This window comes from Aptenodytes patagonicus, chromosome 5, assembly GCF_965638725.1.
Source record: "Aptenodytes patagonicus chromosome 5, bAptPat1.pri.cur, whole genome shotgun sequence".
Lineage (NCBI taxonomy): Eukaryota > Metazoa > Chordata > Aves > Sphenisciformes > Spheniscidae > Aptenodytes > Aptenodytes patagonicus.
The window spans coordinates 57,755,424-57,772,437 of NC_134953.1; the positions used below are offsets into that span (position 1 = coordinate 57,755,424).

Below are 17,014 nucleotides of genomic sequence, written 5' to 3' on the forward strand. Positions count from 1 at the left end.
GCCTCGCCACCGCCCACCATTGGCTGGGGCGGGGCGGGGCGGGGCCGGGCAGCGCCCGCGCCGCAGGGCGGGGAGCGACGTCCCGTTGAGGCACCGCCCGCCCGCCGGGGGGCGCCGCCGGACTGCCAGCACGGCCCGCCGGCGGCGGGACCGGCGGCGGCGGCGGCTGCTGACGGCCGGGCTGGACCCTCTCCTCCGTCCCGGTGCCTGCAGCGGTAACGGCAGCGCTGTCCCAGCCTACGGGCCGCCGGAACGGCACGCGGGCGGGTCGGGCAGCGAGTCAGCGTGGCTCGGGCCCTGAGAGCAGCCGTTCCCGCCAGAAGAGAGAACCTGCCTGGCAGCCCGGCAGCCCGTGGCCTTGGCGGCAGGCGGCAGGAGACAAGCCAAACGGCGGGAAGCCGTTCGCCCCGTAGGGCAGCCGGCAAGGGGCGGTCGCCGTACCTGGCGGCAGATGACAGGGGGTCCGGTGGCCCCACCGAGCGATCCCCAGGGAACGGCTGCCTCCTGTCTCTGCACCTGAGGCCATCAGCCCGACGTACGCTAGTGGGCCCAGCGAGGTCACACAACCTAAACCGAGATTTATGGTTAGAGAACTTTTCCTAATGCCGACACTTTCTTCTCTTACATTTCAGGCTGAAGTTGAAATATTTTTTGTATCATTTGCAGGTAAATTTAGAGCAAAACTGGATCTAAGTGGAAGAAATACACAGATTATTCTCAAGCCCATTTTTCAGCCTCAGCACATAGTAGAAACCTGAAATTTAGGACAGAGGAGTTTAATTCTCTGGTGACAAATCTGTTTCCTGTAGGCCTGCTGAAAATGTCTACATAAATCCCATGGGCAAAGCTTTGCTTTGAACCTGCCATACTGCCAGGACACCGAGTCAAAGTTTCAGGTGGCCAGCGAATCTCAGGCAGTACCATAAATGCTCCATTTTCTTTTTATAGTAATTTGTATTTTGAAATTCAGGATAGTCAAGCTGAGACAAAGGGGAAAATGGAATTATTTCCGTGTCATACAAAATTTCTTTGTCTACCTCCAGTTTCATGATACGGTTGTCTGTGTAGCCCACAATAGTCTTTTGTGGATATTCCTGCAGGAGGTTGTCCTGTCTGTAAGTAAGTGTACAGGTCTTTGGTGCTATTGCTCCTTTCACGGACACAGATCCTCACCCTAACATCCCCGCAACTGGCTGCTGAAGCACTTCACTGAGTAAGTACAAAAAGGAACTCTGCAGATCCTAGTCCCATGGATTAGTCTGAGCAACCTGAGTAAACAGCTTGTGTTTTTTTCTTTTTAATAAGGAGAGATAAAAATTTCTGAAGTGCTTCGGGACACCACCAGCTGAAAAGAAAAGAGAATTAATACGTCCACTTGAACAGAAGCCACTGAGGCTATGATGTCTTAAAATTTCTTACCTACTTTTTCCTTAAATGTTTAATTTCCTCAAATGTTCAATTTCCTTACATGTTCTTTGGCACTTTGAAAAATGTATTGCTCTCTAGCATCTCTCAAGCCAGTCATTCTGAATGCCTGGGAGAAGCAGATGTTAATTTCTCCAGAGCTGGCAAATTTCATTCACTGTCCTCCAGGACCTCATTTATTTTTGTTTTGCCTTGTGGAAGTAAGGAAAAAGGCAGTCGGAGAACATTTCTCTTTACTCTGGTGCTTTCAATATTCTATTAGGTACTCTTCGTAAGTTTAAGTGTTACTGTTAGACTTACAGCTAGACTAAATGCAGATGCACACTTACAGTATATCATTTTCATTTACAGCCTACCTTTGAGGTTTGTACAAATTTAGACTTTTATTCCTCTCTATTTTTTGACCTACTCATTTATATACTAAAAAAGTCAGCAGCCTTCCTGGAGGAATACACCCATGAGAAATTACTCCTCCATTATTTATTTACTACTTGAGGAATTCCGTAAGTGAAGTTTCCATAGACTCACAACCCAGAAAATGTAGGAAATGCAGTTCCACATTGCCACAATGTCTGATCCTGCTACTTTTATCTAAATTGCCGAGTGCTTGGAAGAGAGGAATTTAAGTAATTTAAGAAAATTGAGAATATAAACAAGACAAAGTTCTGTTCTTAGATGGTAAAAAAACCCTAAACATTCTCAAGACTTTGTAGGTATATAATAATTATGCAGTACGATCCTAGCATGGGAGGACATCTAGATTCACTACAAACACCAGTTTTCACAGAGCAGTTCCCATTAGTAATGCATTCATTATATTTCTGGATTGAATAAGGGTGTCCATAATAAGCTGGTAAACAGTGACTTCATGCCTCTGTCTCCTCTTAGCTGGCCTCCAGTAACTAAAAATGCAACGTGAAGCTTCCAACATCAGCTAAAACCTGAGCTAGTACATCTCCTCCACAAGACTAGCTATGCACCGTACATCTTTCCAGCACGGCACCAGGGCAAACAGCCTCTTGTGCAGCACTGGAGAATGGACAAGAGACATCAGAATTGCTAACAGTGTCAACCTTTCAAATTCTGTTTGTAAATGGGTTTTAATTTTCTCTAAAAGCAAGAAGAGTCAGAAAAATCTTGTCAGAAAGACCAATGGAGTATAGAGCAAAGGTGACTTTTTTTTTTCTCTAGAATTATTTAAAATTCCATATTAGAATTGTAAATAGCTGTGCGGGAAGCACCTGTGCTGTGACTCTGAAGACAGCAGGCACAGAAATCGTATTTCATAGTTTCCATCTCTGCCTAGAATTCTTCTTAGCCACTTAGTATGAGAGGAGATGATGCAAACTGGGTAAAGAAAGAGATCACCCAGAAAGGTAGTTTTTATCACAGCAGATCTAATCTTCCTGACAACTTGTAGGTTGTTTCCCCTGGAAGCACTAGTAAAAAATCCAGTTTATGTGGAATTTGACACATCATCATTTTTTAAATGATTCATTCCACTATTGTAAGTAGATACTTGCAGAACTAGCGCTAAAGAAGGAGCTCCTGCAGGGAAATCTGGAAGCTCTGAACCTAACACAGTTACTTTGTAAGATGATAATGCATCTACAAGGACTGACATAAGGACAGGAGGACTGTCTCGTCTTTCTCTTTTCCTGCATGTGCTTTTGAGGAAGACAACTTGTACAGGTCCCGCCATTCTCCAGATAACTTCTTGTTTCACAGTCATGTATCATGCTGGGTCTTTTCCTTCTATTTCCCCTTCCCTCAGTGAATGAAATAGCCACGCAAATGAGGGAAATGGATGAATAGTGAAGGGACTGGGCGACGTTTTGTTCGGAACAGCATTAGCAGCCTATTTCTTTTCCTTGGCTCACAAGGGGATTCACAGAAGGAGCGCCAGAGGAGGCGTATGAGTGCTGATTTGAGATCGCGTTGAGGAATCCCTTGACCTTTCGTGACCCGGGAAGTAACCCAGTGCTTCTGTTCTCTTCGCAAACAAGGGGAATTGGCTCATCTCATTTATTTCATTGTTGTGTAGTTTATTTACACCTCTGGCACACAGCAACGTACAAAACATGCGCCATCATCTATACAGTTGTGTAACTAAACCTCAAACCAAGACAGTCCTGGATCCACCTTGCCACTTTACAAACGAATCCGAGAGGAATCCGTAGGAGTCATCACAGCAGATCTTTGCAATGGACTGAGAATCCGGGTCCTTCCCTCATGATATGCAGCACCAGAGACGGTGCTTCTCTCCCTCGGCAGGCTGAGATAAGCCTAGGTAGCCAGGAGCACTTCCCAACAGCCAGAGCCTGTGCTGTAGCGGCAGTAATGGTCCAAGGATATGGGATGCAAGGTCTGTAGGAAGGCACAGCCCTCTGTGAAATGCAGCCACCTCAAGGGAAGAATGGCGAGCTGCCTGGCCCACAAGGTATTTCCTCTCCCTGTACCCGTGAGACAACGGCAGGCCCTTACTGCCAGCGTAAGAAGCAGCTGTTTCCCTAGAAATGCCAGATATATTCTCAGCACAGATACATTAGCGTGTGCATAAATCCCAGTGACGGATGCACCCAAGCCCTAACCTACAGAGCCTGCGCAGCCGTCCGGCCAGAGGCTGCCCGCGGCACTCCGAGCGCTGGCTCGGCCTTCGCCTCGCCGGCGGCCGCCAGGGGCTGCCCGCGAGCTCCTGCCCCGGGCGAGGCCCCGCTTGTGTAAGCGCCGGGCCCTCAATGGGCCCGCCGAGCCGAGCGAGGGGCGGTGCCGGGCCACGCCGCCTCAGCCGCGGGGGCAGCCCGCCGCCTCGCCCTGCCGTCGCTCCCGCTCTCCGCGCAGTCTCGCGGTGCCCGGGGAAGTCTCGCCTGGCGCCGCGCCTCTCGCGGGAGCAGTCGGACAAGATGGCGGCGGCGCCGCGCCGTTGAGCGGGCCCCCGCGGGCGGGCAGGCGGCTCCTCGGCGCGGCGGGCTCCGGGTGCTTCTGGCGGGGGATGCCGACGGGACGGGACTCGCCTCCGCGGCTCTGAGCGCATCGACCCTCCGGCTGCGGCGAGCCTTCCCGGCGGGGCCCCGCCGCCCGCGGGGCCGCCGCTGGCGATGACCGGAGAGAAGCTGCGCTCGCTGCGCAGGGACCACAAGCCCAGCAAGGAGGACGGGGACCTGCTGGCGCCCGGCGAGGAGGAGGCGGCCGCCGCGCCTGGAGGCATCTTCACCGGGGGACGCGGGAGCAGCGGCAAGGGCGGCCGGGCCGGGGGCCACCGCATCTTCAGCAACCACCACCACCGGCTGCCGCTGAAGGGGGGGCCGGCGGCCGGCGGGACGGGCCCGCCCGCCGAGCCCGACAAGTGTCCGGCGCACTTCCCCGTGCACGAGTGCGTTTTCAAGGGGGACGTGAGGCGGCTCTCGGCCCTCATCCGCACCCAGGGCATCGGCCAGAAGGACAGTCACGGTGAGCGCCTGGGCGGCGGGGGGGAGCGGAGCGGAGCGGCGCTGCCCGCGGGGCGGGCCTGGTGCCCGGCGTGCGGGAGGTGGCGGCCGCTTCGACCGCCGCGCGTGGGGAGCTCCCTCGGGCTCCGCCGGAGCCGCAGCCTCTTCTTTCTCTCTTGTTCGGCCTGAGACCTCGTCTCTGTTTTCTGAATTGCCGCCGGTGTTTCTCTCCTGGGGTTTGGGCAGTTGGCGGCGGCGGTGGAAGTGGCAACGGGGTCTGCGGAGTCGTGCGGCCGCACGCTTGGAAGATTCTTGGGATTTTCGTAATAGGAGCGAGCACGGTGCCGGCTTTTGTAACAGCGTAATGCTGGGAGACCTTCCTCTTACCGGGTGTTGCTTCAGGTCCAAAAACCTATTTCATTTAAAAAAAAAAAAAATATTTTTTTAAAGTGTCTGAACTGTTACCTGTTTGCGTTCGGAGATGACGAGCACACTCAGGAGTGGTTCCTTTGGCTGTTGGTGGAACTATCTTTGATTCTTCCCCAGGCTAAGAAAACAAAGCTTTTTTTTTTTTCCTAAATGCTTTAGTTCTGGGATTTGAAAGAGCTAAAATCTTGACCTCTGCTCCTCTGCAAGCTTGCTTTGGACATAGAAGTGGCAGTAGCAGCGGTAGACATATGTTCCTCATGCTACTCTGTAATGCATAAATATTTAAAATCTTGCTAGGACATTTTAAAAGAATATGTTCAATTTGGGGAATATTTTACATTGTTAAAAAATAAATCAGCCTGTCAAGTCAGCTTAAGTTTCATGGTTAGTTTTCATCTACATTTCCTACCTATTTCAAGAGTAACATGATACATTTCTGCTGGAGGATGCTAAGTTATACCATATGCGGTATCTGGAGAAGTTGTGGTTAAAGGGTACAGTTATGTTCTTTTTCTGATTAAGAGATAAATGTTCCCTTTCATTTACTTAATTGTGTTATGTAAAATAAAAAGGAACATTAAGAGCAATCTTTGGGCTTGGTACAATGGGAAGAATAATGTAGTTGGAAATTAAAAGCCATGTTCGTGGTAACATTAGGTACTCTGAAACACAAACTAATGTATGCGGAGTAATATACAGCTCAGTTTTCTCAATCAAGACAGGGAGGAGTATTTCTTACAACTGTCATAACATTTTTCTAAGTATGTTGTTATAAATATAGCTACAGATATATTTATCCTGTCATCTTTGTTCCAAATGTTGCAGCAAATACTGGTAGAATGAAAGCAACAGACTCGGGAAGAAATTTTCTCACTAAGTGTATTCCTTCTGCTGACTTCTCTCCTACACCTCCTCCAATTCCTCACCAAATAACTCATCATAAGCTTAACATCTTTACTTTGAAGGCACTTCCTGGTACATCTTTGCTGCACTATCATGTTCAATGTGTATCACACACATTGATACCATCCTTTTTTTAATATATGCACATGCACATATATATTTATATAAAAATTTCAAATTAACATCTTTCTGCTTTCTCAATGCTGTTTACAGTAGGAATGCTTTGGGGATTTCTGTCTCATTATCTTCCTCCAAGTTTTTACTTTAAGCGTTCCTTTGCTATTAAGTTTTCAAAAAAAACCCCAACAACAAAACCCTTGATGTCTTGACATACCAAAGGCCTGACTAATATTTCCTTGTTATTGTTTTCTTTCTGCCTGAATCCATCTGTCACTTGTTTACATATTTGAATTGTGAGTTATTTGGGGTACATAACTTCAGCTTACAACTATACTCAGAAATAAGCCAGAAGAATCCTAGTACATGATAAGGAAGTGACAGAGGGGAGAAAGAACTTCTAGTAACAGTTATTGTTTATAATTCAGTCTCATTTTTAGTGTGCGGTTAAGTGCAGAAAAGCCAAGTCCTGTAGAATGTTAAACTCTTGGTATTCTGATAAAACAAGCGCTGGCTGTGTCTGTAAGTTGAGTGCAGCCTGCCTCGCTCTCTAAATTAACTTCAAAAAACATTACCCGTCAGAAGGCCAGTATCATTATTCCAAAAACAATGGGTTTCTTGGGAGAAGCTTGTATGTATACCTATTAGATTACTTTTATTTTTACTATAATATGCATTTAAGAGCTTAAACGTATATTCAGAATAAAAACATTATATTCTGGAATGGACAAATCTTCTTGCTGAATTACTCTTGGAGAACAGACTCGGCTTCCTTGTAGGTGTGCCAGGTGCCTAACGAAAGGTTAAAAGCTACACACGCACGCGCATGTGGACAAGTACTGTATTTTATCTGCTCTTTTGTGCAAACAGGTTTTGTTCGCATACCCTGGATGTGCATGTGCAGGATTTCAAGCACTGTTGTATCACTGCTTTCTTGGAATAAGGCCCTGTAGGCTATATGACTTGGGGAGGGAAGCATATATGCTTGTTTCCCAAAGCTATAGATATTGATGAAGTTGTCATTAGATGGAAAGGAAATGTGAGATTTGTTTATGTGATGAATCAAGCTGTTGCCAAAGGAGAATGAATTTGATTGCAACTGTTCAAGTATGTGCCCATTCATGTTCTAGTCACTGTTTAGAAATGATGATCTTAAACATGTTATCATTATGATTAAATTGCATGGAAGTCACCAAAACTGCATGTCAGCCACTTAATTATTTACAGTGCCCTTTTTATTACAGCTCTCTTACATAGGTAGATGACGTAGTAGTATATTTGCACCCTTCTCTTTCTCTCCAGGAGCTGTCTCATGTAAAGCTACTTGTTTTCATGGAATCTAATGCTTACTGTTGCGGCTTGTGCTGTGGTTCATTGAAAACCTCAAGCTGTTAAAACCATCCATGCAACTGAAAGAATTGAAACTGTCCTCTCCCACCCTCTTGCCTGTCCTGGCAGAAATGCTTAGTTGCACTGTGCACTGGCTAGGAAAAATTGATTAGTGTTAAAGTTCACCATTTTTTTCATCAGACTAATTTTACCTAGAATTATTCTGTATGCTCTGGATAGTAAACGTTCTAGAGGAGCCGCAGCTGTTCTTGCCGTGATGAAGCAACTAAACATGATTTGTATTTTAGGATCAGTGGAACTTGAGGTTGCGGTGCGATAGAATGTGTGGAGCGGTTCCCTTTGTCCTGTAAATACTGGTACTAATTAATTTATCAGTCTGGGACTTTTTATCATCCAAATGCTAGCAAGAGCGTGATAGTGTGGCTCTGTTTCAGCAGCTGCTGGGATTGAGTTTACATTTTCAGATCCCGTCTCTCCCAAAGGAGTAGAAGTTAGCTTGTCCCCTTGTGCCTGCCAGCCAGGTTTCTGAGATGAAATGTATGGCAAGTCTTCGGCTGCTGCCTTCTTCAGACCCTGATAAGTACTGCTGCTGCCACTCAGTAGTGATGGTTGGCAGTTGTTGCTAGATGGAAGACTCTGACAGCACTGGTCTCACCTTTTCCAAGGCATTTGTCTTCCCTCAGTTTTCCTGGGCAGAGTGAAAACTTACCTCTGCTTAAGACTATGATTAGAGAAAAGAGGGGTCTTCCTGCTTGAACAGCTCTTCCCTTTCTCCTGCTGGGGGAAGAACCTGAAGGTTGCATGGAGGCATTCTATGAACTGAGTGATTCCTCACCATAATTTCTTCATTTTGTGACATACAACCTTACACAGTTTGGATGGCTTATTTTGATAAGTCAGAGTTAAATTTGCTACTGATAAACCCCATTTTGTTTGGCCCAAAGAGCATCGAGACCTCTCCAGGTTTATCAGATCTTAAGACAGATGATTAGTAATGGAACTGTGCAAAATGCTGTTCCAGGTTTGATTTTTGGATGTGCCACAGCTAGCGTTGTGTCTCAGCTCTTGCTGAGACTCTTTTCCTTTGGGGAGGGGTTCAGGGAGGTACTTCTGTAAAGTAGTACTGGAATTTTGATGGAATAAAAACGTAGGTGAGATTATCTGTGGTGCTTACAGGGTTTGGTGTCCTGTGTGTACATCGTTAGACTGCTCTATCCACAGTCCTGCCATGATGCTCCAGTCGGCTCTCCAGAACAGCTGCGCGCTGTTGCATCCGTGTTCACTGAGCTTGGCTGGTCTGGGTTAAGAGTTATCTGGAGAGGAGTTTATCATGGGCAGTGAGAGAAAGGCCTGACTGGCCAGGTAGTCCAGAACAGTAGGAACTACAGTGTTTGTTTCTAAGTTTCATAATGTCCCTTTTCTATGTGCTTGCCTTGTCTTTCCTTCTTACCCCCTTTCCTAAAGGTGCTTTCCTGGCTTACCTGTTAGTGTGGCTCCTCTCCCTTTGGTACCGCAGCTAACCTCTTATTTTATCTCGCTGATGTTTGTTAAACTTTAGACTCCCCCTTGCCAGGGACTTACTGGCTAAAGACCAGCAAGCAGGATGTTACCTCTTTTCAGCTTCCTCATAAATAGCTTTTTTTTTTTTCCTTCTGGAATTGATAAATTCCAGTTTCTGTGCTTTATCGGTTATTGTACTGGCTGTTTTTCTGCATGCTCCTCTTCCCCTCCCCCTTGTCTGCTATATCCAAGTTTCCTATCTAATTTTTGAATGGCATACTTTTTGGTGTGAAGACAATCATTGAGTCAAAGAAAAATCTATGCTGGAAGAGCTCTCTGGAGGTGATCTAGTCCAGCCTCCTGCTCAAAGCAGAGATAACACCGGAGTTAGGTCAGGTTGCTTAGAACCTTGTCCAGAGGAGTTTTGAAATGATGTGTGTTATCGCACAACTGCGCTTTCTGCTTATCGGCTGAATGAAATCCAACACAGTTCTCAGGAAAGCTGTCAGGGGCCTGGTTAGCTTTCATTTTGTTGTTTCTTGCCATTATACCAAGCTGTCATAGCTACTGGAGCTGTCTGGCTCTGTTTTAGTCACCGTTTGAAAGGTGGGGTGTTTTTTTAAATTTTAACGTTTATTAATGCAAGATAAAACTTAGTGTAGAGCTATTTTTATATATATATCCTGTTGAAGTGCTTGATAAGGTGAGGAAAATGTTTACCCCCAGCTTGCATAATTTGAATTTTCTGAGTACGTGGTTTGGCTCATTCTCAAGTTTGTTCCTCAATAACGTTGTTATTTCAGTCACTTAACAAAGGATGGCAGCATCCAGTATTCTAAATTATGTTTTGGCTCACAGATGTTACAAAATCTATTAATAGAAAAATTGAGGTTAGCTTAGTTAGAGTGTGCATAATGAACTAGGATGTAGCTGTCTGTGATGTTGCTGGTGACCCGCAAGAATAATTTGTACTACATGTTGAATAGCTCATTCAAAACCACTTAGAAACTCTGCCTTTGACTGCTTGCCTATCTTGATCGGAGATTTCATGGTACTATAGCATGCCGGCAATTACTTTGTATAGCAATCTCTCAATGTTTTGGATTGCATCTTTCAGATGTGCAGTACATCATCCTTTGCATGTAGCAAGTACTTATTGCTAACATGATACTGTAAAATAACCCTAGAATCAAGTGCATTTGTTATAACTGCAAAAGAAATTTGTTTTCCAGCAATTTTTCTGTTAACTCCACTAAGAAAATGTTTAAACATATAAACAGAGTAATCCAGTTAAATGGAAGCGTGCTTAAGTTATGTAAATAAAATGTGTCAGAATTCTGATAGCAGCATTAATCCAGAAAAACAACTCTCTGTACCTTACAGTGCATATTTAAGAACAGAATTACAAAATATGTCATATGCGTAGCCAGGAAAATAGGGCCATGTTTGTAATATCTGCTGATAATCTCGGAAGCTTACTTTGGAAACAAGGCATTAAAATAACCAAAAGGCTTTTTTGTAGCGAAGTTACTGTTACTTCTCAATCTGTCCAATACCGTATTAGTAAAAATTTAGTACAAAATATTTGAAAAATTAATAAAATAGCCTCTTAAAATCTTAATCAGTATCATATCTTTGAGTAGCTTTAACCTAGATATGTCATTCTTTGTCTGATATCAGACTCTTCAGACCATGATAAGCATAGATGTTTCGGTTATCTCTTTCTTGAAGATACAATTAGACCTCTTTGGCTGGAGTTAAGTTTCAGGATGTCATTAAAAAAAGCTCTCTTGGCCCATTAAATGTGTTTCAGATATATTTATTCTAGGAAGTATAATCCAAATACTTGCTTAGAAAAATGTAACTGCTCTGGTGTATTTTAGCATGTTCCTTGGTTAGGTCATGTAACTGAAGTTTCTTAACACGTAACATTTGAGTTGTATGTGCAAATGCCTGAAGGAATTGCAATGGATTCTGTTACTTTGAATCTAATATCTTTTTATTTCTGTTATTTATTTTAGGAAACACTCCTTTACATCTTGCTGTGATGTTGGGACATAAAGGTAGGTAAAACCATCAATTTTGTTAGCTCTTAAATTATCCCGAAGACTTAAGGGCAAGAGGGGAAAACAGGATTTTTTGTTTTTCCTGAATGTGATCTTGTGTTTCAAGCTAGTTCAAAGTTGAGGTTTTCTGAAAAGAAGACACCATGCAGATTTAGAAGAGAAAAGTTGGAGAAGAAATCAGAGCTGTTCTTTAGACTGAAATCAAGGAGCTAGGTAGTGAATGGGGTAGGATGGAAAGGAGTTGTAGCAGTTGGACTCTTTATGAGCCTAGAACAAGAACGGTGGGTGGACCCGGTTCCTCTCTTTTTGCAGAGTTAGAAGGAAATTGGGAAATTTGGAATATCATAAAAGATTGAGAAACAACTCTAAGCAATGGAGGCAAGCACATGCATGCTTGCTTCCCCTTTGGTGTCCAAGCAGCTGAAGCGGAGGGATATACTCAGTATATGTAGGCAGGAGACTTGATCCAGGCAGATCTCTATTTTAATGTGTAATTAATTCATGGTAGAAGGGTTATTAATTTCTGTTTGTGTGATGATACCCTTTCTCCTAGTCAACAGTTTTCTGGTTATTAGTGTCACTGTGTTTGTTGCTGATCTGCTCACTAGAGGTGTTGAACAACCCTGTTTAGTTTTCTCCCAGTGAAGTGAATCAGAGTAACATCCTCTAGAATAAAAAGACTGTGAGTGGAAATGTAATCACTCACCTGCTTTTTGCATCCTCCTTCACTCACTTGATTTGAATTTCTGACCCACCACCTAGTTGTTTCTTCATGTTTCAAGACTGCCCTGTGCAGGGCACAGGACAGCCTACAGGACTGTGCAGCCTGTTGATTCACGATGGCTCTCATCTTTCCAGGTATCCTTCAAGGATTTCTTTACAGCAGAATTTCAAGGCACAGGATTTAAATTTCTACTTCCAATAGAAAGTATAGAAGTAGACATGTTTCAAGACTGGGAGGAAACCTGGACTGTGATTGTTCAGTCTCCATGACAGTAAAATTCTTTCTCACTACTGAAACAAGAATGGCTTGGTTTCGTTCAGCCATGTGAGTCCTATGCCTGGTGTATGGTACTGCTCCATGAGAGTGCTGCTGTTAACTGAAACAGCCAGCAGATTTGGAGAGGGGAATGCAGGAAATGCAATCAGTTGTCTCAGGATGTTTTGGTAATACCTAGGAAGTGATCTAAGGTAATTGAGAGTTAGAGTGGGAAGTAATTTTGAAGGAAGAAGGGAGAGAGGTGGCTTGCGCAGAAGAAGAAACAGTAGAGCTTGCTGGAATCTGCCAATATTGGTCTATCCTCTGATACTTCTTAAATTTAAAAAAAAAAAAGAAGAAAAAAGAAGAGATGCGGAAACTTCTTGAGACAGCAGTGAGGCAAATATGTTTTACAAGTGCCTGCCTAGGCACAGATAGGAGGGTTTTTTTCAACTTGTGAAAAATGGTCCTTGTCAGAACTGCTGTTTTCCAGTGAGGGTCCTAGACTAGAGGCTTAGAACAACAGAAGGAAGCAGAGGCAGAAGCCTTCCTTTAATTTCTCAGCCTTAAATAAGGCATTTTTCTTTGTAAGATAGATTTTAGTTTTGTAACTACTTACTCTGTTGTGTTTTCAACCAATGATGATCAGCTATGTATATGACTTCTATTGTGCCTTATTGCAGTGTTTGTTTCAAGCTTTAGTTTATCACGGTCATTAGTTAATATTTACAAGTTTTGCACTGTTGGGTATAGAAAGGGTTGTGTATTTTTGGTTAAAAGGTGATTAGCTGTCGTGAAGGGACACTTTCCATATAACCACAACAATATCATACCACATTGATCAAAATTGTTTGTATTTATTAAAGATGCTTCTTCTAATAAAACTGATAGAAAAGAGTTTACCAACTTTAATTCAGTATGGTTGAATATTTATTCTAAGTCTCTTAAAATTATTTTATGTTTCAGCTCCAGGATAAAAAGCAATCTATTCAGTGCTGACAGATTCCTTGAATATGAGTTATCCTCATGAGGAGAGGCATTTCTTCCCTCTACTCTTTTCTCATTGGCTGCATGTTTTAGATTTCAGTTTGCAGTTCACCTCTTGGCTTTCCGTATAGTCAGTCATGCTGTGTGTAAAGCCCGAAATCCTTTAGGATGCTTGTGGTGAGCCTTTGTCTAGCTTGCCTAGAGCAGGGCTATTTGTACATGACATCCAGCACAGTACCTGGTTTTACTGTATCAACTTTGAATCCTGCGTAGTCGTAGATCCACCAAGAACCCCAGGTTCTTTTCTACCTTGTTCGTCTGTCTCACTGATATCGAAGGTCAGTTTTCTGTCTTTCTGGAGTGATACGTATAGACTGTTCAGCTGTATATAGCAGTGTTATAGCCAGTCTTTTCTGAAGTGCAGGGTGAATTTACATCCTGTTTGTTTAAGTGAAGATGTAATCTGGCTGGTAAATGCAAGCTTACTTGCCAGCTCGCTGTACAGTGTTGTTATTGTGTTAGGCACAATAATTAAGCAATGATAAAAATACCTCCTTGTGTTTGCTGACAAAGTAGTCAGGGCTTTTGTTTATTTACCACAAAAGATAGTGTATTCACCAGTGAAGTATCTCTCTTCCTTTCCAAACGCTGTGCTTGCCAGTGACTCACGATTGTTGCATCTGGAATGACTAGTACGGTTTCCTGTAACACCTATAGTAGGAGAATAATCCAGGAAGTTCCTCTATCAGTCATGCCTGCCCATCCTATTCATAATGAGACATTGCTTCAGCTTACAGCTCCAGCTTGGTGCTGCTCTATCATTTGCAGATGGGTCAGGTTGATTTTAATGAGCTGTGGTGAGGAAACTTTCTGTAGTTAGAAACTGAAGAACCGTTTCAAATGAGGACAGCTTATTCAGAACATGGGAACACTGAAAGCTTTCTTCTCTCCTTAATTTTAAGGACTGTTCATCATTCTGCCATCACCTTTTACCCGTAGACAGAGAAGGGAACGCAAGTTGAGCTGACTCCACTAGGAATTTGTGTGGCTTTGAGATGTTATTGTTGCTTTATCAGCACAGTGTGTGCATGCTGAGCATCGGGGATAGCATTGATGCGTGCTGTTACTGATGCTGTTGATGCAAAATGTAGCACGTTGCAAGCGTACCTCTCTATTGATGGAGCACAGGACCATGAGTTGTGTGCTCTGTTTTCAGTGCTCCAGATATCCACGTTTTTAGTCCTACAACACCTGTTACTTCTTGTACAGCTGGTTATGCACATAGGCTTTCCTAGGTCAGAGTGTGCTTGCTTGCCCGCTTTAGGTGCCATGTTACCACAAGATGTTACAGCACATAGGGATGTGTTAGTGCCACAGCTTCCTCTCTGTCTCCCATACACACGATGTTCTCAAGAGTTGCCTAAAGTCTACATCTCCATGCACGTTTCTAGCAAATCAGTTCACCATTGACCTTTGGGCGAAGGGGGTTGAGATAGAAAGGGGGAAGACCGTGCACAACTTCCATGTGTAGAAGACCATGAAGTGTGTCTTGGTACGTGGTTTTGTGCATTAAGTAGAGAGACCTGATGTAATGTTTTAAAAATACTTGTTACATAGTTGTGTGTGTATATGCACATACAGAAATATAGCTTTATAAAACGCAAAATACAAGAAGCAGAAGGGACATTTCTTCAGTGGTTCTGTAATTGGTGGTTGATAACCAATTATGTTTTTAGTGCTAATATTTAACAGGGAGGTGCTATAAGTACTTACATAAATGTTTTTTGTTTGTTTAAAGTTTGAGTCAGAATCCAGATACGTATTTTGATGAACTGTTTAATATATTGAATATCTACTACTTTTACTTTATTATTGTTTCCTTTATTATGAATGCTATTTTGGGCAGGAGCGTTGATCTGCTCGAGGGTAGGAAGGCTCTGCAGAGGGACCTGGACAGGCTGGATCGATGGGCTGAGGCCAACTGTATGAGATTCAACAAGGCCAAGTGCCGGGTCCTGCACTTCGGCCACAACAACCCCATGCAGCGCTACAGGCTTGGGGAAGAGTGGCTGGAAAGCTGCCTGGCGGAAAAGGACCTGGGGGTGTTGGTCGACAGCCGGCTGAACATGAGCCGGCAGTGTGCCCAGGCGGCCAAGAAGGCCAATGGCATCCTGGCCTGTATCAGAACTAGTGTGGCCAGCAGGAGTAGGGAAGTGATCGTGCCCCTGTACTTGGCACTGGTGAGGCCGCACCTCGAATACTGTGTTCAGTTTTGGGCCCCTCACTACAAGAAGGACGTTGAGGTGCTGGAGTGTGTCCAGAGAAGGGCAACGAGGCTGGTGAAGGGTCTGGAGAACAAGTCTTATGAGGAGCGGCTGAGGGAACTGGGGTTGTTTAGCCTGGAGAAAAGGAGGCTGAGGGGAGACCTCATCGCTCTCTACAACTACCTGAAAGGAGGTTGTAGCGAGGTGGGTGTCAGTCTCTTCTCCCAAGTAACAAGCGATAGGACGAAAGGAAATGGCCTCAAGTTGCGCCAGGGGAGGTTTAGATTGGATGTAAGGAAAAATTTCTTTACTGAAAGAGTGGTTAAACATTGGAAGACGCTGCCCAGGGAAGTGGTGGAGTCCCCATCCCTGGAGGTATTTAAAAGACGAGTAGATGAGGCACTTAGGGACATGGTTTAGTGGGCCTGGTGGTGTTGGGTTGACAGTTGGACTCGATGATCTTAGAGGTCTTTTCCAACCTCTATGATTCTATTGCTACATCCTTGATGTTTGCTGTAAATAATTATTACTGTTTTGTTACAGAATGTGCCCACTTGCTTTTAGCCCATAATGCTCCAGTAAAGGTGAAAAATGCTCAGGGATGGAGCCCTCTTGCAGAAGCCATCAGCTATGGAGACAGACAAATGAGTAAGAACCTCTACTTCCCAATTAATCAGAAATTGAGGCCTCATTCAGAACTCATTCCAAGCTAGGGTTTTTTATAATACTCCTATTTTAGTTCTCTGAAGAGTTTATCTTAATCAGCTGAACTTTTTTATATCTAAATATGATATAACAAGCTCTACACATGTCCATTTGCTTGATAAGAAAGAAATTGCATTGGGATATGTAATGCAAAGTAGAGTTAAGATTTTGCTTAAAGTGATTGTAAAAGCTATAAACTAGCATTCTGTATTTAAAATTGGAGTTACAAGGTCAGAATGGATTTTAGCTGTATGGGATCATCTAATTGGAACTACTCCATGTGGTCATATGTATATTTGATATATCAATTGGCAATGGGATATCGCTTTCATGTTTCATCTCAACAGGCCAGTAGGCAAATATAGTGATTACTGATTCACTTCAGATATGAAGTAGTAAAGGGAATATTATTCTACTGCTACTCACTAATGGATGTTAATAGTATTTGGTACTACCATGTCCCATAGCAGAAAATTCACTATATATTTTATATATATAAATGCACTAGTTTGTAATATACTAACAATATCCTGCATGTCAGCTCTTCACTACTAAAGAATTTTCTCAGTGGGAGTAGATGTTATGCAATCTATAGGCTCGTGTTCAATAATATGCATGTGTACCCAGATGTTTACTAATACGCATGTAAAAGACCTCTTGATGTGATTGTATACTTTGTTATAAACAATTATTAAGGCTTTTCTTCCTGTTGTGATCAGAGTATGCTATGTATAATTACTATAACTTGAAGTTAATTTCTCTAAAGTCTGACGAAATGTTACATTTGCATTGTTTTTTCTTTTTTTAAGATGTCAAATAATGACACTAACGGACCTGTAATTAACAAAAAAATAGAATAGA

The 17,014-nt window shown here is 43.7% G+C and overlaps 1 protein-coding gene across 1 annotated transcript in view; it reads left to right on the forward strand.

Annotated features, from left to right (window-relative positions):
• Nucleotides 1-4,344: 4,344 nt before the first annotated feature.
• Nucleotides 4,345-17,014, forward strand: part of ANKRD13C (ankyrin repeat domain 13C) — a 31,404-nt gene continuing 18,734 nt past the window's right edge. Inside the window, exons 1-3 of the mRNA XM_076339943.1 lie at nt 4,345-4,875; nt 11,174-11,215; nt 15,992-16,096. Coding sequence (XP_076196058.1) covers nt 4,524-4,875; nt 11,174-11,215; nt 15,992-16,096 — 499 coding nt within the window. The 5' untranslated portion in view covers nt 4,345-4,523. The remainder of the gene's footprint in view (nt 4,876-11,173; nt 11,216-15,991; nt 16,097-17,014) is intronic.